We start from the raw sequence: 22,678 nt of genomic DNA on the forward strand, positions 1-22,678 counted from the left end.
TCAAAGTACATATTTTATTATTATATCATCACCTTTGTTAACAGGCAACTACAAAAGTGTAGTAGCTTGTACTGCATTGCTGCAACATGAAATGTTCCTTCCTTTGACTCTTATGAGAACATGCAAACAAAAGATAAAAACAGTGATTGCACAAATGATCATGTGCTTTCTCTTCCACTCAACCACTTCTCCCTTTCAACACTGATTGGTTCTGTGATACCTTTAGGAGGTGTTCAGTCACCTGATAACGGCTCCAACAAAATGTAAAAAATATATTATGCTTCCTCCCTTAAAAATCCTCACTGGCTAAAAACAGTCGGCACATTTAATACAGTAGCAGAGAATACAAAAGCAAATAATGCATAAGAATAATTAAGGCACAAGGTTGTTGGATTTATTCTGTCAAACAGATGTTCCTTCTTTTGACTCTTCAGTTTCCTGTAGAGAAAATAAAACAGATTAGACGTTACACAATCAACCTCCATTTAAAGTCACCATGAGATCAAAATTGACAATTCTTGTTTTTTTATGGAATATTGCATTATTTATTTATTATAAATGATTGATTTGTGTGCAATATTTTTTAAAATTCATATGCCCTCATAATCTTAAATCAAAATAACATCCCCTCCCTCTTCTCTGATGAAATGTTTACTGGCGCGAGGGTGGGGCAACCCGTCACTCACATGAGATCACCAATAGCAAACCACAAGAATCCAACCAATTCCCCATGGACAAAATCAAGTCCTGCCCTACATTTGTTCTTGTTCAAGAAGGCGTTTAACTCAGATATTCATCACAATAGGAAAGAAAAGACTATCGCATTCATGCCAGCTTTAAACTTTACTGATATATATATATATATATATATATATACACACGTTTAGCATAGTAGGCCTTACATTTTTGGTGTTTTACTCTTGTGATTGTATGGAGAGTGTTTACCTTGTCCTGTAACTGTTCCTGCAGGTTCTTCACACTCGCTTTCTCTTTGTCCAGCTCTTTCTGAGAGCTCTTCAGGAGCTGCTGCAGTTCAGAGGTGGCCTGGCCGAGGTCTTGCGTCAGCTTCTTCTCTTTCTCCAGTCTCTCCTGACATAGACGCACACAAAACACACACCGTCAGAGAGCGCGGTTCACGTGTATGCTGGTTTAAACCTGAGATTGTGAAGGTGTTGTAGGAACCTTTAGCTCTTCAGTTGGTCCTTCTCCAGCAGCTTTCAACTCTTCTAACTGAGCCTCGAGATCCCTGACGCACTTCTGCGCCTGAGTGGAAAAACATGTGTGAACACCCCAAGAATCTCAAATGCTATATATAACAGTTAATATTCTAATGAAAACATATTTAAAAGAAATGTAATTAAAAATTTTATTTTAAACAAAAACTAAAATAATATTAAATAATATTATTTTTTGATTAAACAAAACAAAAAGAAAACCAACAAAAACTAAAATTCAGCTTGTACTTTAAAATAAAATGAATCCAAAATAAATTGAAATCAATTGAAATGGAATGAAGTGAAAATTAAATTAAAATATATCAAAATAAAATTACATTAAGTAATACAAAATAAAAAACAAATAAAAAAAAAAATTCAAACCACAAACCCAAATAAACCAAAATAAATCAACGCAAATGAAAATCATCAAATTAAATATTAAAGCTTTTTAATATTAAAGCTTTTTAACAAAATCAACTCAAACTTAAATCATAAAAAATATAAACAATAAATATTAAAATAAAAAATAAATTCAGTTAAATGTAAAAATAAAATATTAAAGTAAAAATAAATTAAGTGTAAATGGGAATGAAGTAAAAATAATAATAATAATAATAATAATAATAATAATAATAATAATAATAATAATAATAATAATATTAATTTAAATTGAAATTGAAATATAAAATTAAAATAAATTAAAAAAAAAAAAAAAAAAAAAAAATCAATTTATTTGAATGCTCTAAATAACATCTATAACAATAATAAAATGAATTCAATAAGTGTAAATAAAATAAAAACCAAATTAATAAGGGAAAAAAGCCAAAAAGGCCCTAATCAGAGTCCATAATACGAACCGAAATTTAATTAATATAAACAATAAAAATAAATAAAAGATCAAATAAAAATATTTAATTTAAAATAAAATCACTTCATATAATAAATCAAGATAAATAAATGGAATTAAGTATAAAAGGAAATGAAATTCAAAAGAAATCTTCAAATACTATAATAACAAAAAAAAAAAAAAATCTACTAAAATGTTTTACTTAAATAAAGATAAAATTTAATCCTTTAAATAAAATCTATAACATTAATACATTTTAATTTAAAATGAAATTATTAAATTAAATTAAATTAAATAAAAAGCATACAACAAACCAAACAAAAAAAAACAAAAAAAAAACACCAAGACAAAAGAGCCAAAATCCAGTAATAATCCAGAGTCCATAATACTAAATGGGCTAGCTTCTGTCTTGTCATCCAGCATTAAGACAGCCCTCTAAATAGTCACCTGTTCATAGTTGTTTGCAACCTGCTGTCGAGTGTCGTCTTCTGTCAGCGGTTTATTTGTTGCCTCCTCCAGCTGTGTTTTCACCTGTAATGTTAGACATTAAGGAGTAGAGATTCAAGTTTAGCCACAGTTACAATACCCACACACAGCATATGCACAACATGTACTTGAGCTGCTGAAGACAAAAATGCTGAATGTCTTCACGTTAGGCAGAACATAATACATAGCAGACATGCTACACCCTCCTTCACCAAGAGCCTTTTATCAATAACAAAGACACAGGATGCACGAAACGCACAATGGGAGATTAAAAAGACTGAAGGCCACTGCAGCAGATACAGTTAATACACATTAACACACGCACAACCAGTATTGACCTGAGCGGACTCTCTGCTCTTCTCGCCCTCTATTCGCCGAGTCACTTCCTGTAGTTCCTGCTTGACCTGTAACGCACAGCTGTCATTCAAAGTAGAAAGCCTCGTGCAACATAAGACAAAGTGATGTTAAACTTACCAGTGAAAGTTCTGCTCTCTGTTCCTGAGCCTCTGCTTTGGCTGATACCAGCTGGACCTGAGTTTCTGATAACAATGCCTTCAGCTGAGAAGAATATGACAGCATATTCAAATGTTAATGTAAACATCAGTGAGACGTTTAGACATTTCTTCTCTTTTTAAATAAAACTCGTTTAAAATTTAAATTAATATAATATACAAGAATTTACATTTCCGTTCAAAATGGAAAAACAAGTGAGTCATTTACCTGAGACATTTCTTCTGCGTACGTCTGACTGATGGTTATGGACTCCAGTTGTTTCTCCAGCTGGGCTTCTAAAAGCATCATCTGCCCCTTCAGCTAGAGAGAGCAGAGGAACAGTAAGTTTCTACAAGAGCAGCGTGAACATTCGTCAAAGCTGCTCCTTTTGCATTTCACAGAAAGAAAGAAACTTTTTAGGAGCAACATGAGTCAGAAACCTGATAAGTTCCCAAAAACAAAGAACAATGATAAACGAAAGCACGAACCTGATCAGTGTCCTGTCTTTCCGCATTTATCGTCTTCTCCAGCACCTTCACCTGATCCAGAGCCTGTGGGAGATCCACACTTCAGCACAACCGAAATGTAGCAAACAATCACGCAAATCCAGCATCAGTGAAGGATGTTCTTACCGTCTGTTTTTGCTGCTCAGCATCTGAAATCTTTGCCTTCCACATGAGCTCACCGTCCTCCACACTCTTCTGCAGAACTAGCAGCATGCTCTCCTGTACAAAACACACAACATTCAGCCAAAAATCTTTTTACGTTAAGGATTTTCAGACTGGAATCCACAGACCCTGAGATGGCAATAATGGGGGGTTCCTAAAAATATGACATTAAAGGGATAGTTCACCCTAAAATGAAAGTTATCCCATGATTTACTCATTCTCAAGCCATCCTACACGTTTATGACTATCTTCTTTCAGACGAACACAATCGGAGATATATTTAAAAATATCCTGGCTCTACCAAGCTTTAGAATGGTAGTGAATGGGACCCAATATTTTGAAGCCCAAAAAAGTGCATGCATCCATTATAAAAGATATCCACACATCTCCGGGGGGTGAATAAAGGCCTTCTGAAGCGAAGCGGTGGGTTTTTGTAAGAAAAATGTAAATATTTAGAACCTTAGAACATATTTAGATATTTTTCAATATATCTCTGATTGTGTTTGTCTGAAATAAGATATCACTGAAAGTCATATACACCTAGGATGGCTTAAGGGTGAGTAAATCATGAGATAATTTTTGGGTGAACTATCCCTTTATGTCATTTACCCTGGTTTTCTTCAAAAGCCGTATGCCCTTCTTTCTTTTATGGGCCACAAAAGGAGAATTTTGAATGTCCCACTGGAGCTCGTCCATATAATGGCAGTGAATAGTGACCAGCTAGATCTACTTATTTTTCAAATCTCTTAATAGAAAACAAACATAATCCTAGGTATTTATTTGACACAGTGGCTAAATTAACTAGAAACAGAGATTCAACTGCTGACGTTTCCATAGAGCACAGCAGTAATGACTTTATGAACTTCTTTACTTGCAAGATTGATAATATTAGAGAGAAAATTAAAAACATGCAACCGTCTACAGTTTCGCTTCAGACAGTGCACTGTAGTGTCCCTGAGGTAAAACTAGAATCATTCGCCGCTATAGGAGAGGAAGAATTATCTAAACTTATCAAATCATCAAAATCAACGACATGTATGTTAGACCCAATGCCGACTAAACTACTGAAAGAAATGCTTCCAGAGGTCGTAGGTCCACTTCTTGATATAATTAATTCATCGTTAACACTAGGATACGTGCCAAAAACCTTTAAGCAGGCTATTATTAAACCTCTTATTAAAAAACCTCAACTAGATCCGAGAGATTTAGTAAATTACAGGCCAATCTCGAATCTACCTTTTCTGTCAAAGATACTAGAAAAGGCAGTTTCATCACAACTGTGTTCCTTTTTAGAAAGAAATGGAATCTGTGAGGATTTCCAGTCAGGATTTAGACCGTACCATAGTACTGAGACTGCTCTCGTTAGAGTTACAAACGATCTACTCTTATCATCCGATCGTGGCTGTATTTCTCTATTAGTGTTATTAGATCTCAGTGCTGCTTTTGACACTATCGATCACAACATTCTTTTAAAAAGACTTGAAAACTATATTGGCATTAGTGGAATTGCTTTGGCATGGTTCAAATCGTACTTATCTGACCGTTATCAGTCTGTAATAATTAATGAAGAGATGTCGTATCGATCACAGGTTCAGTATGGAGTACCACAAGGCTCAGTACTAGGACCGTTGCTTTTCACTCTGTACATGCTGCCCTTAGGAGAGATAATTAGGAAGCATGGTGTTAGTTTTCACTGCTACGCTGACGATACTCAGCTCTATATTTCCTCGCGCCCTGACGAAACCTACAAATTCACAAAACTAACAGAATGCATAGCTGACATTAAAAACTGGATGACAAGAAATTTCTTATTATTAAATTCAGAAAAAACTGATATCCTAATCTTTGGACCAAAAACTTCCTCACGAAAAAACCTTGAATACTCTCTAACACTTGACGGGTGCTCCATTAAATCTTCGTCCTCAGTTAGGAACTTGGGTGTGCTCTTCGATACCAATCTTTCATTTGAAAGTCATGTTTCTAGTATCTGTAAAACCGCCTTCTTCCATCTAAAAAATATATCTAAATTACGACATATGCTCTCAATGACAAATGCGGAACAGTTGATTCATGCATTCATGACCTCAAGACTAGATTATTGTAACGCTCTACTGGGTGGTTGTTCTGCTCGGCTTTTAAACAGACTACAGTTGGTCCAAAATGCGGCAGCTAGAGTTCTTACTAGAACCAGAAAGTATGACCATATTAGCCCAGTTCTGTCAACATTACATTGGCTCCCTATTAAACATCGTATAGATTTTAAAATCTTGCTACTTACTTATAAAGCACTAAATGGTTTAGCTCCCCAGTACCTAAGTGAGCTCTTAATGCATTATAGTCCTTCACGTTTATTGCGATCTCAGAATTCAGGCCAGTTGATAATACCCAGAATATCAAAATCAACTGAAGGCGGCAGATCCTTTTCCTATTTAGCACCTAAACTCTGGAACAATCTTCCTAGCATTGTTCGGGAAGCAGACACACTCTGTCAGTTTAAATCTAGACTAAAAACACATCTCTTTGCTCTTGCATACACATAACACATTATCAATACATTAACATTTTTCAAATCCGTTAAAGGATTGTTACGCTGCAATAATTAGGTCGGCCGGAACCGAGAACATTTCCTATAACACTAGATATACCTGTACATCAGAATAAGAATGGCATCTACGCTAATATCTGTCTCTCTGCTTATCCCGAGGTTTTCCGGGTGCTGGATCCAGGCCGTATCCAGATCAGATGGAGAACCTGTGTCTGGACCTGACTACAACGCAGCCCAGGAGACAATGGGCCTACAGATCCAGTTCTGGCTGCATAGATTTTTAAATCCCCGTATCCGCTTACAAATATATATATATATATATATATAATCTATTTTTAATCTCTATAATAAAAATGTATAATTCAGATTTTGATCTCCATATCCATTTACATATATTATATATATCTTCCAAGGGGTTTTTTCCCTCCTAGGACTTTTTTCCCACGCTGGGTTTTCTCCTAGGGGTTTTTTTCCACCCCTGGGAGTCAGCAGACATTGGCTTAAATGTAGCACCATCTTGTATATGTTACATATTACCACGCTTGTTTGTACAGCTTATTTTTAACCACTTCCCTTTTTTTCTGTGCTTCTAATATGTAAAGCTGCTTTGAAACAATTACCAATTGTAAAAGCGCTATATAAATAAATTTGACTTGACTTGACTAGCATCAAGCTTTCTTTTAGAAAGATGTAAAAGTCTCACAGGATTCTCACTAAAATATTAGTTCTGCAGTTCACTCAGTGTTGTCCAGAAAAAGCCCACAAATTTGTGAGAAATCAAGATTAACAAAAGCACAACATGAAATACAACGCATGTATGTTATTCTCTGAGGTGTTTTTTTTTAAATTCTCCTTTTGTGGTCCATAAAAGAAAGAAAGGCATATGGCATTAGAAAAAAAAAAAAAAAAGTTAATCACTTCTTTTTGCAAAGTGCTTTGGAACAATATTTTTTCCTCTTCAGATTTATACTTCCTCTTTTGGCTTGGATGTATGAAGGTTTTGTTTTTGGTTTTCATTACAACATGGCAGCCATCAAGAAGGGTGAAATCTCTAAATCTCATTCAAGTGTAAAGCCCCATTCACACCATGAACGATGAAGACAACTATAACGATAACTATATTTGCATCCACAACATGTTTTTGCTGTTCTTGTTGCATTTACACATCTTTAACCAGCAGATGTCCTCAGCATGCTATGTTTCGAGTGAATAGCTAGTGTAATCGATCTAATCTAACAGTGAATTTTGCTGACAAAGTCAATATAGTGGAATAAAAACAACACCTAGTCTTTTTCACTGCAACTTCAAAAGGAAGCAAGACAATGTTGTCAAAGCTAGCACTGGATGCATGTGGTCATTTTATACCGTTTGCTAGCCTGGCATAATGATCTCATCGTTCATACTTTTCACCATTTATTCTGAGGGTACGACCGATTGTTTTCCATATCATTAGCCTCGTAGCATAATTGTCCAGATCATATTTCAAAGACAGATATCACAATTTGGCCAAAAAAATGACTTGGGCGATATATCAACTTTCTTTAAAGTATCCTTGAAAAGGGTGTTTGACTTGTCAAACAGTGGTGGCTTTTCTGGACGTCGGCGATTAACTTCTCCGCAGTGTCGCCTGCCATTTTAAATGCGTGAGCCCTTAAATTAGAATGGATTCTGATTGGCTGTCAGTGTTTTATCATTCAACAGCTGGAAAAAAAAAGTTTTGAAAGTGATCCCAACAATATCAATTCTCTATATCGTTATAGCTGTGGTGCGGACAGTGCTATTCTTTTATATTTAGAATGATTTTTGAAACTAGATCTTTGTTGTTACCTTTATAGTTATTGTTCTTGGTGTAAATGGACCTTAAATCATATCTGTCAGTTTCTTAGATAAATTGTGGTCTATGTTTTCATGCCACCGTACCGTTTCACTGAGAGTTGACCTGTACTGCTCACACTCAGCCTGAAGTGTCCTCTGTCTCTCCTCTGATTGGGCGAGTTTCTGCTGCAGATCCTGACACATATTCAGATAAACATGAGACATGAGAAGAGAATAACCGTGCACTGCAGGTGTGTATCCATAGAGATGATCTCTCACCGTCACATCTGAGCTTGACATTATGTGCTGCTGTTCTGCTGGACTCTGCTGATTTTGTGTCAGGGTCGTCTGTGCTTCATGTGTGAATGTTTCCAGCCAGTTTGTCTACAACATATGTGTTCATTGCTAATAATAATAATAATAATAATAATAATAATAATAATAATAATAATATATATATATATATATATATATATATATATATATATATATATATATATATATATATATATATATATATATATATATATATATATATATATATATATATATATATATATATATATATATATATATATATACACAGAATTCTATTTAATTTAATATTAAATTACTTGTGCTCTAAAAGTTATTCACATTTACTAATTTCACAGATTTACTTTTCACACACACAAAAAAAAGAAACAGGAATTCTAACCTGATGCATTTCTATGCTGATGTGAGGGAAGAGCGTCTGGAAAGCGTTTCTGGTGTCTGTCTGGAAAGAGCTCAGCTGCTGCTCAACTTCACTCTACACACAGATAAGCCTTTGATCACCAAATTAAATTATACCACACAAAATGTTTAATAGTGTTAGCCAACTACAGCATTTTGATGATAATGAACATCATTTATCATGGTTTGTGTGTATTGTGTAGATATACAAGTAAGTGCATGTTTATACTGTGCGTGTTTATATCAGTTACCTGTGCGGCCTTGGCTTGGCTCAGTCTTTCTTCACTCAGCCTCTCAGCAGCAGCTAGGGCCTCCACTGCAGCATAGTTTTTATCTCGCAGTTCCTGAACACATCACAATAAGATGTGGATGGATGTGTAGTTAGAGATGAATGGACTGAGGGATAGTTAGACAGGTAGTTAAAGGGATAGTTCACCCAAAAATGAAGATTATCCCATAATTTACTCACTCTCAAGCCATCCTAGTGAATGGTGCCATTTTTTTTTTTTTTTTGAAACCCCAAAAAAGGCGCATCCATCCATCATAAAAGTAATCCGGCTCCAGGGGGTTAATAAAAGCCTTCTGAAGCAAAGCGATGGGTTTTGTAAGAAAAATGACCATAATTATAACTTTATAAACTGCAATTACTAGCTTCCGGTAACATCCGTCCTTGTGTTCACAAGAGAGTCAAGTTCTGGTGTATGACGTAGGATGTAGGAGAAGAATAAACTTTAGTGAGAGTAGACGCCTCTCGCGGTTTAAACAAATAGGGCTGGACAACAAACCCTCATTTCAGACTTCTAATTCAAGACCGGTGTTTTGATTTGCTCCATCCTCTGCGCTTGCATGTTCATCAATATGTCTTGCGTTGGGTCAGAGGTCACACTTCGACTGGAACTAGACTCATGTACGGCCATTACTGGAAGCCAGTTATTATAGTTTATAAAGTTATAAAAATTGATATTTTTCTTAAAAAAAAAAAATTTAAAAAAAATTTAAAAAAAAAAAACCATCGCTTCATTTCATAAGGCCTTTATTAACCCCCTGGAGCCATATGGATGACTTATGATGAATGGATGCACTTTTTTGCTTCATTTCATAAGGCCTTTATTAACCCCCTGGAGCCATATGGATGACTTATGATGAATGGATGCACTTTTTTGGGCTTCAAAAAAAAAGGAAAAATGGTACCATTCACTCACATTATAAAGCTTGGAAGAGTCAGGATATTTTTTAATATAACTCCAATTGTGTTTGACTGAAAGAATAAAGACATATACACCTAAGATGGCTTAAGGAGGAGTAAATTAATGGGTGAACTATCCCTTTAAATAGGAACTGACAGGTAATCGATTTGGATGGACGAGCGGGTTAGATATGGATAAATGGAATGGGTTGGGCAGATATGCATGGATAGGCAAATAGGTATGGATGAATGAGTGGATTTTATGACAGGTTGAGATGGTAGATAAGGATGGACAAATTCAGATATACCAGTATGTAGATATGGACAGTTTGGGTAGATGGATGTATGAATGGGTTGGGTAGATATGGTCAGACTGGCTGGGTATATATGGGCAGATATGTAGGTAGGCATGGACAGACCGGTTGGATAGATTTGAGGCAGTTAGATATATGGACAGGTAGATGAAGACAGACAAGTAGATATGGACAAACTGGGTAGATATGAATGGACACATACATAGGTAGAACAGTAAGGTAGTTAGATGTATACAGTATTGACAGGTTGAATGCATATGGATGGACGTGTAGGGTAGAGATGAACTCACGTTGCTCTTGGCCTTTACTCGCTCCATCTCTTCTTTAAGCTGTTGAAGTTCCTCCTCCAGCGAGATCATGCGTGCGTCCTTCTCCAGACTGACAGACACAAAAACAAAAGTCAGTCATTATCAGAAGCATCCGGGGGGAAAAAAAGACGATAAATATCTGAAGGTATTGACAAAAGAAATCTCTCTTACTTCTCAAATGGTGGCTCAGCTTCAACAGTATCAGCCTGTGGATTATATATAAAATTATAAACCAATTCACATTGTATTACACACATGTAAATATTAATAAGTCATAATATGTTTCACTCACACTTTCCATCTTCTCCAGCTGAGCCTGTAGAGATGCCACCAAATCTTCCTTTTCTTTTAGACTAATGGATAGTGAGAAATAAATGCATTTAATCCAAACTGTCTACAAAATGTACTTAAAAGAAAGCACCAGCTATATTGTATACCTAGTTTTAAGTTGGTTGATCTCAGCTGTGTATTCCCTCCGTTCTGTGTCCGCCTCATTTACCCTGGGAAAAACGAGTCCATGTTTAGATCAGACACCAGAGTGGCACATTCACAACACAACTGGTGTGATTGAATCCATTTTTAGTTCGAAGATAAATTAAATTCATATAAATAAAGTACCTATTCTGAGTTTCCTCAGCCTGAGCTCTCTTTACTGTGTCAAGCTCCTCCTTTAGCTGACTAAGCTCCGCCTCCAGTGATGTCAGCTGGTTCTCCCTCTCTTTCAGACTGCACACAGTATATCAAAACACTATGAGTGTGATTTCACCAACATGTTCCTGGATCAACATCTTTGCTGATTCTAAATCAACTTTGCAATCAATCAATAGGAATTAAGGGACAAGTTTACAATTTATGTCAAGTTTAGGCTTAGAACCAGGGTTAGGTGCTTCTACATCAGTGTTATTCACCTATCATTTCCCTCAGATTTTATGGGTAGGGTTAGGTTTAGGACTAAATTTTCAGGCAGGAATGTTGTTCCAAGAACATGGACACTCACATTACCATTAAACTTTGAATATATAAATTAAACCGCAATCATATGAATACAAACAGCTCACAATACCTGCTCCTCAACTGTTCAACCTCCTCGCAGTTGATCTTCTACACATAAACATCAAAAAATAAAAGGGATGGGAATAGTATCATTTGTCATTCCAAAAGTTACATGAAGTACAGTATCTGATATTAAAAATCTCAAAGATCATGTCAAAAACCTTATTTTAGAGCATTGCATTGGCAACTAGATCACAGTGCCAAATATTCGTACCTGGATCTCAGCCTGTACTGTTGCATCTGTTTCCACAGAGGGCTTTTCCTCAGTAACCTGTTGTGTCTGAGACAGTTGTGCTCTCAATATCTCCAGCTCTTCACATCTGTCTTTCAGCTCTTTTTCTGTAACAAGCATACGCTCCTGGAGTTCTGTAAACAGATGTAATTTCCGTCTTAAAAAGGTACAAAAACATAAAATGATACAAATAGAATATGGCCCCTTTAAGTGTTTTTTTTTTTTTAACAACTCACTTTTTCCATTTGGGAACTGAGCCAGGGGAATGCATATTAAGTGAAATAAGATGCGTTTGTTTGAGTGTACTGACCAGTAAGGGTCTTGGTTTGCTCTTTTGCTGCCTCTACTTGAGCCTGTAGGGTGGCGCTGCCATGCTGAGCCTCACGGAGTTCTTCACTGACTCGATCCAACTTCTGCTGCAAAGAATGTTCTGCCTCCACACGGGACGCCTAAACACAGACAAAGGAATGGTTCACCCCAAAACAGCACCTTAAAAGTTCAATACAGCCATATAATACTTTGTGTAAAAAAACAAAATTGAAGTCAAATTCAAAGCTATTGTCCAGATTCACTTAGAATATAGTGTCCTTTTTGGAACCTGATTCACCCCCATTCACCATCTACTTTCATTGTATACAATTATGCAAGTCATGCAGGTTTGGAACAACAAATGTAAATGACAGAACTTTCATTTTTGGCGAACTATCCCTTTAATATCAAAGAACGTATTATTGCTAAGCATCCGATATGGGAGTTTTAACCACAGGGGTTTACATTTCTTGCATAGCTAAGCTGGGGAAAAAACCCTAAAAAAAAAAAGAAAAAAAGAAAAAAAATACCCACCCACACACAAACAGACAAAATGTCCGGAGAGAAATACAAGTCACCACAAAGACAGATTGCTTCACTTTTAAAGGTTACATATATGGTGAAATTCCTATCTAAGGTAACAGAATTGTCATGGTACAAAGACCACAATCATCTCAGAGAGATGAGATAAAAGGAAAAAGGTCAGGGGTCAGGGCATACTTGTGTTTGCGCCATCTTTTCTTCAGCAGCGGCCATCTTGGTTTCAAGAGTCTTCCTGCGCTCTTCCTCAGCATGCTGAGCAGCTGTGCGCTCATTCAGCTCTCGGTTTAGGCGCACACAATCCTGACGCAATTTTGCCAACTCTGCATTCTGCCTGTGCATGTGAAAAAGCCACAGATTCACATAAAAGAAATGGTTAGATAAGGTATTTTATACCTGGAGGCAGGTTTAATGTGTGTAGCTTTCAGAGTGACTTTTGAGTGACATAACAGCCAACAGACATTGACAGCCAATCAGAATTCTCTCTAATTTAAAGCATTATAAGTGTGCACTTATAATAAACAACGTTATCACCATTGGGGTTGGTATTCATGTTGATACTTCATCGGTTACACTGTGAGGGTTATAAAGGGACTGTGCATAATACCTGCTTTCAGCCTGACTAGTGGCTTGATTGAGGGCATCTCTGAGAATAGAGTTCTCTTGCTGCAGACGGGCCAGCTGAGCATTCGGTCCATTCTCTAACTGCTCTTGCAGGCTTTGGATCTGTGGAACCACACATAACACATTTAATAACCTAACAACACACATGTACAGCATAGTGAAAGGGAAAGCGTGAGAGGCTGGGGATTCGTGACCTTGCCGTTGAGCTGTTGTTTTTCGTTGATGTGCTCCTGGTAGGAAGTCTGCATAAGAGCCTGTAAAGCTGCGATCTCCTGGCCACGGGTGCTCAGCTCAGAGCTCATACGGGTCTCTATGGATGTCATCTTGCTCTTTGCAGAGCTCAGCTCCTATTGGCCAGAGCAGTGAGAGTCAGAGATACAGTTCATGACCCAGACCGTGATCAACATATCTACCAACCAATCAAATTTTTGAGATCAGGACAGGCTTAGAATTAGGTGCTCAGGGTGGGGTGTTATTAACGAATTGTCGACTTGCATTACGGCAGATGTAGGAGTATCGCAAGATTAGACACCTCTTGCGTTTTAAACAAATATGGCTGTGCAATAAACTCAAGCTCCTCTTCTCTTATATCAAAATCCTAATTCATCTAATTCAGGGCCAATGTCTTGTTTTGCTCTATCCTCTGCGCTTCCGCGTTCGTCATTGCATCGGGTCAGGGGTTACTTCCGCCGCAAATCAATGCATAGGGCCGTCTGCCGGAAGCTAGTTATCATACTTAATAAAGTTTTAAATATGGATATTTTTCTTACAAAGACCCATCGCTTTGCTTCAGAAGGCCTTTATTAACCCACTGGAGCCATATGGATTATATTCATGATGGATGGATGCATTTTTTTGGGGGCTTCAAAACACACCTCCCATTCACTGCCATTATAAAACTTGGTAGAGCCAGGATATTTTTAAATATATCTCCAATTGTGTTCATCTGAAAGAATATAGACATATACACCTAGGATGGCTTGAGGGTGAGTAAATCATGGGATCATTTTCATTTTTGGGTGAACTATCCCTTTAATGGTTATGGTTGGAGTAAAGGTAAAAACAGGGTTAAGACTAGTTTTCGACATGAACATTGCTCCATCCATTCTCCAAACTGCTTGTTCTTTTTAGGTTTGCAGGGATGCTGGAGCATATCCCAGGCATAGGCAGGGAAACACCCTGGATGGATGGCCAGTCCATCACTGAACATTACTCCAGGACTAATAAAAAGATTTTTTAACAGTCACTCATGGCCTTGCACTAACGTAGCTTGATCATGAGTAGAAACTAGTTCATTTGGTTTACTTGTACATGTTGGCACGTGTTACCTTGGTAAGCTCTCGGACACGGTTTTTGGCTGCAGCTACATTGCCCTGCTCAGCGGTCAACTGCTTTTCCTTCTCCTCCAGCTGCTTCTTCAATGCCGCCAAGGGGTCACCCTTCTGAGATGCCTGCCAATGAGAGAAGGAAAGAGATGTAATGATTAATTATGAATATTTACCCCTTTGAGCTAACTCGCTACAGAGACATGAGTGCTAATACGTATAAGGAGTATTAACAGTTTGAAGACTTCGTACCAGTTGCCAGGAGTCCTTTCCTGCCTTCTTGCTGATGATCTCAAAGAGTTTCTGTGTCTCAGATTCACTGAACGAAGCACTATTCAGACTGGAGACCAGAGTTTTATATGGTGACGGCTGGGGGACATCGACCGTTTCCGCAGAAACCACTTCAAAGAAACTCAAAATTAGAATGGATTGATGAGGGTATTGCAAGCAGTGCAAGTTTGAACCACTACTATTACAACTATCCTCAATAGATATGACCAAAGAGACTCACCTGGCTCAGCCTTCTTCTTAGACTTCTTCTTGGTTGGAGCTTCAGTTTTGGGTTCTTCAGCTTTAGGGGGAGCAGCAACCTCAGGAGCAACTGCTGCTTTCACCGCCACCTCTGCAACCACTGGTTCCACCTTGACTACAACTTCTGGGACCTCCACAGGCTTGACGGGGGCCGGTTCCACTTTGGCCACCTTCTTCTTTTTCTTCTCTTTTGGGGAAGGTGCAAGTGGGGCCACCACAGCACTTACAGTGGGAGGGGCAGCACACGCAACGATCTTAGGAGCTGGTTCAGGTACAACTGGCTTGGGCTTAACTTCAGGTTCAGGCTCAGGAACAGGCACAGGTTCAGGTTGGGGTTCTGGTTCAACTTGGGGTAATGCTTTGGGCTCACTGTTATCTACCACAGGTTCAGGGATGGACTCGGGTTCAGGCTCAGAGTCTGGAAGGTTCCCATTTGGCTTCTCCTCCTTCTTTTTGGCCTTGCTTTTCTTTTCAGATGTCTTTTTCTTTTTGTCAGAGCGCTGGGTTTGGGTCTTTCCGGAGTCTTGCCGTTGTTTGGCCAGGGCTTCTTCGTAAGATGTCTCCTTCATGGAAAAAGTTGAAACGAGCGTAATGCCAATGGCGGAGAACACCATGAAGCCACCAAACACCACAATTCCCAGAGTTTGAGGGTCGTACACATCCATCTTTGCTCAGTCCTGTCCCTCCTAATCCTGATCCTACAGAAGTACAAAAAAGCCATCAGCACCTTGTAAGAAAAAGACTGCTCTGTTGACACACTCAAACATGCAAACAAGGACTATTCAGTGCTAATGGACAACAAGATTCTCTGAACATTTCACACAAAATGTTGTAGTACAGACAAAAGACAAAAGAAAGACAAAAGGAAAATGTATCCTGCAAAGTGTTATTTTTGACCATTTTCTAACAGATAAATGCCCCAATTATTAACTCCTGTAGAGTCATAGATGTCTTTAATAAATGCACAAAGATGTTCTTTTTAGAATGTTTTCACATCACGTTTTGTTAATGTTTCATTGGCTAATACGACTGTTGTCTAGGACTTTATATTGTCACCTATATGCGTGGATGCAGCATCGAGAAAAAGCAAAAGCTTTCAGTTACTGACAGTAATATACTATTCACCAGCATATTTGTCGCCTATAAGTCTTTTATTCTGCTTGGTCATGTATTATTCATTTGACTGGTCATATATTCGGCTTCCATGAGGAGGCAAAAAAGAAAAATAAATAATAAAAAAGGCCCTTTGTTGCAGAGTCCTGAGTGGATGTCAGAAAAAAATTATGCCTTGAGACAGTGTGAAAAATCTCTCCCTCTTGCAAGTTTTGAAAAAAGAAAAAAAGTTATTTTCACTGAAAACAGCACCTCCATATCTTTGCCCACTAGAGTTCATGTTATGCAACACCCCGCTGAGACCACACTCTTCAGCATTCCCTCACACAGAGAGGGGCATACATGCAGTTTCCAGGGGACAGGTCTGTGTGCAGCAGACCACAATAACCTTCCCCCAACCTCACGTTGTACTAGCCAGTGAAACTCTTGCCTGGAATTTCTAGAGAGGGGGTCTCTAAATATCTGCCTGAGGCACTCAGGTAAGGGGGAGTATACTGACTGGAGATGAACGAAATACTCTTATCAGCATATGCATTATAATATATGCACTGCTTTGCTTTTTAGCGAATAGCCTAAAGCAACCTATTACAAAAAAAGCAATGTGGCTGTAGTGATGGCACAGTAATATCAGATTGTAATCCCACAGTACTTGTACTGAACAACAAAGAACTCCGTAGTATTACCATGGTGCATATCCAAAATCATTGTAATGCTTCTGGTTTGTTAGTAAAAACAAACCTGAACCATGTCATGAAACCCTCATTTTTTTTTTTTTTTTTGCAAATAAAAATGATGGTTAAAATGATTGATATGGCTCTACTAACATGGATCAATGTGACAAACAGAAGACAGGAAATGCAGAGCTCCTATATGCAGGACACACTCCACATCTGAGTGAAAGGGGGCTGCTTTCCTATGTCGGACATTAACCCTTTCAGCAACATCGCCGACGTTACATAATAAGGTCTGAAAGAATTCTGTCTCTAAAAAGTATTTCAGGGAACTTTGTCATATGGTTATTTCTACTCCATGTATCCCCTTAATTACATTTCTTTGCTATACTCTGAAAGTTTTTTATATACATGTATCTTTTAACTTCCTCCTGAAGGAAAAAAAAAAAAAATTCATGCTGCTTACAAAAAAAAAAGGCAAATGTAAAGTTTTTAAAAAGTGAAAGTAAATAGACATTTTGGATGGTTATTAACATGATTCATTCATTATTATTTTTTTAGGACGATACAATTAACTTTTGGCAAATTTTAAAATTGTTAAAAACCTAAAATGAACTTGCTCTTATGATTGGTGATGAAGCAACTCCAAACTCTAAAAGCATATTAAATCAAATGTAAAAGACACAAAACAAACAATACCTCTCCTCAGAACGGTACAGTAAGCACAACAAGACATAAAGAAAGACTAAAACTATAAAGTGACAAAGTCAACGAAAGCATCAGTAAGGACACGTACTCTCGAGCAGAAGACAAATGCTTTGAATTAGACTGCTAAAATACACAAGTTCAAACCATCTGAGAATACAAATCATTTTCAAATACAACCTAAACAAGCAATATTTCAACAAAACAGTTTGTCAGACTGACAAACCTTAGCCAAATAATAAAGCAACTGCATTGGTGGTGGGAAAAAAACACTTGAGGGTGATAAAAAGCGTGCGCTTACCTGCGTTCAAACTCACAGTGATAAAGAATCGCCGCTGACTTTTGGAGTCGTGGCACTTTTTGCGAGTTGGCTCGGCGCCCGCTTCTGGAGCTTATACGCGACCTGATGCTGACATCTGATTGGATAAACGCCTGTCAATCAAGGCCCTTTAAACCAACCGCGTCACGCGTAGTATCCAAAAGCACACGGTGGGAAGCGTAGAGGGCTGTGAGTATTCGGTGGGACGTCGAATGATAAACTATTTAAAATATAAACATAAAACAGTTATTTTAAAAGCATTATAGTTATCAATTTTCTAATACTACCCTTACAAACGTACTTTAGTGGTATCACAGTTACTGTTGTGGTAGTTTGATGTCAGGAACACCGGGCTAGTCACACTTTTTACTCAAGGGAATATTTTTCTAAGTCTGTTTTTGTTGATGCAAAAGAGAATTATCATTATATTCATAATCGGTCATTATTATGTCATTATGATAATTCTTCCCTAACATAGTGCATAATGGGAGAATTGCCTAGTTTTCTTTTTTTCTCTCAGTCTGAAACACTTCAGTGATCATGTCCTTGACATGTATTTGCCTGAAAGTCAGTCAAATATGGTTTGACCCAACTCAATGGGGGTAACACTCAGTTCCCTTCTTCAAATTAAGTCCAAGAGTACCCCCATACCCCCCACCCCCAGCTAGCAATTGCAAAACCCCATTATCTTTTCCTTGTCAGGTTGAATAAAGCTTAAATAACAAGGTGTTCCTCTCAAACATGTGTAGGTGATGTAATTATTAGCTCTGGAAAGACTTCCAGTAATCTGAGATAACTACAGTTTACGCTGAGTGCAACGAAATGTCACAGAGTTACTGTTTGCAAAATCAATATTACTCATGCATGAGTCTTACTCTTCCCAAAAAGCATGTTTTACCCCAGTTATTCATTAAGTAAACAAGCGGGGTTCTTGTCTGCAGTCTGTTTGCTAAGGATTAAAGTCTTTGCTAACAAGCTTCTATTTGTAATGTTTGTATGATTATTATATAAGTGGTGCTTTCTAAGGTGCAACTATTATTTAAGGTTAAAGATCTGAACAAACCCGTAAGATTAAACTTCAGTGCGCAACTCATCTGCACTGTTTTTGCTACGGGTTTAAATGACAGCTCAAAACATATAGCTTATTGATGAGATGTGCAATTACCAAATTATGTATATGAGGATGTAATCTCTTCCTTTTAAACCGTGTATCAGTTCATGTTCACCCAAAGCTTTGCCCCAAAGTTCATTGAACGTTTGAAGATACATCTAAAACACTGTCCACATCCACCCACTCACACAAACACAGAATGTTTCTTTTTCTCAGAAACTGTTTAAAATGAGGCAAGGTAAAACATTGTAGCTCAACTGGAGGGAGGAGGTTCACACATCATTTCCAGACCTGATAAAGAAAAGGACAGTCTACAGATAAACAAACAGCCAGGGAATCTGTTTCCTTAGTAGCAAGACATTTATTCCCATGCTGATTTCTTACAGGATGCTGCTGAGTAGCACCCAGCTGATAAGTCTACTTCACTTTCAAAGTGTGGGACCAAAAAAATAATGAGAAAGGAGCCACTCATAAACCAGTTTCTGTTAAAAGTAATGTGCCAATACACACAACAACAGCATTTCCAAGATAAAATTCCCTCTGTTCAAAGCTAGAACGAAAGTGTCAATGCAACATGCTTAGGGTTCTCCACTTCCAAAATCCCTGTTTGAGCCCAAGCAGTTTATGGCCTTTGGGAACAACCACATCTGCCAACAGCAGTAAGCACAATTACAGAGCTGTGGAGGTGAGGGGGTGGAGTACAGCATGCTTGGGACAGCTGGATGTTTGCTTTAGCTGTCACTGACGAGGGGTGTTCCATCAAACAAACCTTTATGGCAACCCCACAGCTGAGGAACTCTGAGCACCAGATGTGCATGTTCATCCTTCTGACTTAGGCTTTGACTATCGCACAGGCACATACATATTTTCCACTTTAAAACACTTAAAAATAAAGGTTCTTTGGTAACACTTTACAATAAGGTTTATTAGTTAAAGGTGCAATATGCAAGAATTTTGCAGTAAAATATCCAAAAACCACTAGGTCAGTGTTATATATTTTGTTCACTTGAGTACTTATAATATCCCAAATGTTTCCAACTATTTGTAAATCGTGAGAAAATTGCAATTTTAACCAAGGCTGTCAATTGCGCCATACCCGCGTTTCCTTCAGTTTCCGGTTTTATTTTGTAGAAACCATGGAAATACCAAAGTTTTGCATGTTTTAATAGACAAGGGAACAACTGCTTTGATAGATTTATAGACAAAACGAATGTTTAGTGTTTAGTCTTATTGTTTAAATCTAATTTTCTTGATTTTTTGCGAGTACCATGCTTTACCATGCCTCAGAGAAATACACTATTTTGTGAAGTAGCTAACATAGCATAATCAGATGCAGCTTTATTTTTAGTAACAGTAAAATAGCATTTTCTCCATCATACAATACGTTTTAAATAAACAAATTGCATGCCATTTATCAGCACAAGCCATCCAGCATTTAATATGATATTCTTAAAATCGATCTATCTTACTGCAGTGTGCAACAGTGTCTCACAGCAGCCACCGAGCGAACGCACAGAGTAACCTTATAACATCATTTTAAACACACTCAAATGTATCTAATATGATAAACAGAGCTGTGTTACCTCATACTCATGACCGGAAAAGCGGAAGCGGCGCTGGCGACTGTGTCATAATAAAAGTTCTGCTGCTCGTGAGGCGTGTGTTGTGCAATCGCTCCAGCGGCCTCGTTCAGCTCCCACAACACTCGCCCTGCTCTGCTTCATACTACAGGAACGTTAATAATCGCATCCATGAACATGATTTCTTCCCGAGTCCTATCCCAATTCTTTTGCACCAGCTGCGAGGTGAAGACCACATGTCCCAAGATTCCGCGCTCAAACTTGGCGTCATCAAGCTACGCCTTTGTTTTTAATAGGGCTCTAGCGACCTGTAGCGGACAGAAAATCGTACATATTGCACCTTTAACTACATTTGTTAACATGAACTAATAATGAACTGCACTTATACAACATTTATTAATCTTTGTTAATGTAAATTTCAACATTTACTAATACATTGTTAAAATCTTGTTAACATTAGTTAATGCACTGAGAACTAATATGAACAAACAATTAACAACTGTATTTTCATTAACTAATGTTAACGAAGATTAGTGAATGTATTGCTCATAGTTAGTTCATTTTAGTTAATACATTAACTAATGTTTAACTAATGACCCTTATTGTAAAGTGTTACCGGTTCTTTATTGTCATCTATGGTTCCTTGAAGTACCTTTGACATCAATGGACCTTTCAAATGCACAAAAGGTTCTTTATTTTGAAAAAAATTTAAGATTTTAAAAATGTTCTTCAAAGTAAGAAAAAGGTTCTTTGGGGAACCAGAAATGGTTCCTCTATCCGGCATTGCTGCCAAATACCCCTTTTGGAACCTTTCCATCCAAAGATGCGAATTTAACTTGTGCGCAAAACTTTCGGATGAAGAAACGTTTTCATCCCATGTGTTCAAGAGAACAAAATCATCACTTCCTGGGAAATTGGGGCAAAATATCAGTAATAAAAATGGAAGTTGCTGCAATTGGGGAAACCACTGTAACTCTTTTTTCCTCCATCATAAATGGCTTGAGCGCATAGACAAAACACAATGTTATCTGCCTGGTGTTTGTGAACACAATCATGTGAGACGTTTCTTGGAGGTCATTGTACCAATTCATTCTGATGACAGACTTTGGCTTAGGCATTTCAGAATGATTAAACCATCATTTGAGATGCTATGCAGTGAAATTCAAAAGGGGGTCTTCACAGCGATGCCATAGAAGAACCATTTTGGGTTCCACAAAGAACCTTTCAGTGAACAGTTCTTAAAAGAACCATTTTATCTTAGTGTAAAGAACACTTAAGATGAAGAGTGTGAAGAACTTTTTATCTAAAGAACCATTTTCCAATAGAACTTATACAGTAGAAAAGGTTTCATGGATGTTAAAGGTTTTTCATGAGAGTGTAACATGTTCATGGGTGGTTCATACTAAAAAAAAATCTACACTTTAATTTTGGAAATACACAGTTGAATTCATTCTGTTTTAATTCTACTTTATCGAATATGAATTAGAATTCTGCATTCTGTTTTCTCCCACAGTTCAAAAGGGAAAAGTGATTCAAAAGGGATTCTCAGCTTAGTTTGGAATGGTACACAACCTTTGCTATTTATCTGAGCAGCGACAAAAGTCCAACAAAATTTCTCATTCATAACACACACACACTGTGCTTCAGAAACTGTTCTGTCCAGTACAATGTGTGGACTGAGGAGTCCAACTCACTTCTGCAGGAGAGGGAGGAGATGATGTGCAGAATACATTATGACTCTTAACATGTGGATTCAGACTTGGGGCAAGAGAGAAAGAGAGGAAATTAAAAATGAAGAATGAGTGGAAAACTAAGTGAGGAACCAAAGATGTTATTTCACAAAATAACCCTTGTGTATTTCTACATTAGTGAAGACCTTCAGTCAAACCCACTGCCCTTTTATTGATGTTTGGTGACAGATCAATTGCCTATAATCACCAGTCTTTGCACCAGGCGTGTGACTTTTGATAAAA

At 37.5% G+C, this 22,678-nt stretch overlaps 1 protein-coding gene across 4 annotated transcripts in view; it reads right to left on the minus strand.

Annotated features, from left to right (window-relative positions):
* Positions 1–22,678, minus strand: part of rrbp1b (ribosome binding protein 1b) — a 25,047-nt gene continuing 2,369 nt past the window's right edge. Inside the window, exons 1-28 of one of the 4 annotated variants that reach the window (XM_048165752.1) lie at positions 17,997–18,152; positions 15,187–15,904; positions 14,928–15,076; positions 14,679–14,801; positions 13,545–13,697; positions 13,334–13,452; positions 12,907–13,060; positions 12,188–12,326; positions 11,860–12,011; positions 11,656–11,693; positions 11,211–11,318; positions 11,030–11,092; positions 10,885–10,945; positions 10,764–10,798; positions 10,575–10,662; positions 9,036–9,128; positions 8,768–8,860; positions 8,350–8,454; positions 8,176–8,265; positions 3,675–3,767; positions 3,531–3,593; positions 3,271–3,363; positions 3,025–3,108; positions 2,889–2,954; positions 2,512–2,595; positions 1,183–1,263; positions 946–1,089; positions 1–438 (exon numbers count right to left, since the gene is read on the minus strand). In XM_048165752.1, coding sequence (XP_048021709.1) covers positions 403–438; positions 946–1,089; positions 1,183–1,263; positions 2,512–2,595; positions 2,889–2,954; positions 3,025–3,108; positions 3,271–3,363; positions 3,531–3,593; positions 3,675–3,767; positions 8,176–8,265; positions 8,350–8,454; positions 8,768–8,860; positions 9,036–9,128; positions 10,575–10,662; positions 10,764–10,798; positions 10,885–10,945; positions 11,030–11,092; positions 11,211–11,318; positions 11,656–11,693; positions 11,860–12,011; positions 12,188–12,326; positions 12,907–13,060; positions 13,334–13,452; positions 13,545–13,697; positions 14,679–14,801; positions 14,928–15,076; positions 15,187–15,871 — 3,192 coding nt within the window. In that variant the 5' untranslated portion in view covers positions 15,872–15,904; positions 17,997–18,152 and the 3' untranslated portion in view covers positions 1–402. Of the gene's footprint in view, positions 439–945; positions 1,090–1,182; positions 1,264–2,511; positions 2,596–2,888; positions 2,955–3,024; positions 3,109–3,270; positions 3,364–3,530; positions 3,594–3,674; positions 3,768–8,175; positions 8,266–8,349; positions 8,455–8,767; positions 8,861–9,035; positions 9,129–10,574; positions 10,663–10,763; positions 10,799–10,884; positions 10,946–11,029; positions 11,093–11,210; positions 11,319–11,655; positions 11,694–11,859; positions 12,012–12,187; positions 12,327–12,906; positions 13,061–13,333; positions 13,453–13,544; positions 13,698–14,678; positions 14,802–14,927; positions 15,077–15,186; positions 15,905–17,996; positions 18,153–22,678 lie in introns of those variants that run through there. The other 3 variants (XM_048165762.1, XM_048165769.1, XM_048165777.1) reach the window with 3 other exon arrangements.

This window comes from Megalobrama amblycephala, linkage group LG2 (assembly GCF_018812025.1).
Source record: "Megalobrama amblycephala isolate DHTTF-2021 linkage group LG2, ASM1881202v1, whole genome shotgun sequence".
Taxonomy (NCBI): domain Eukaryota; kingdom Metazoa; phylum Chordata; class Actinopteri; order Cypriniformes; family Xenocyprididae; genus Megalobrama; species Megalobrama amblycephala.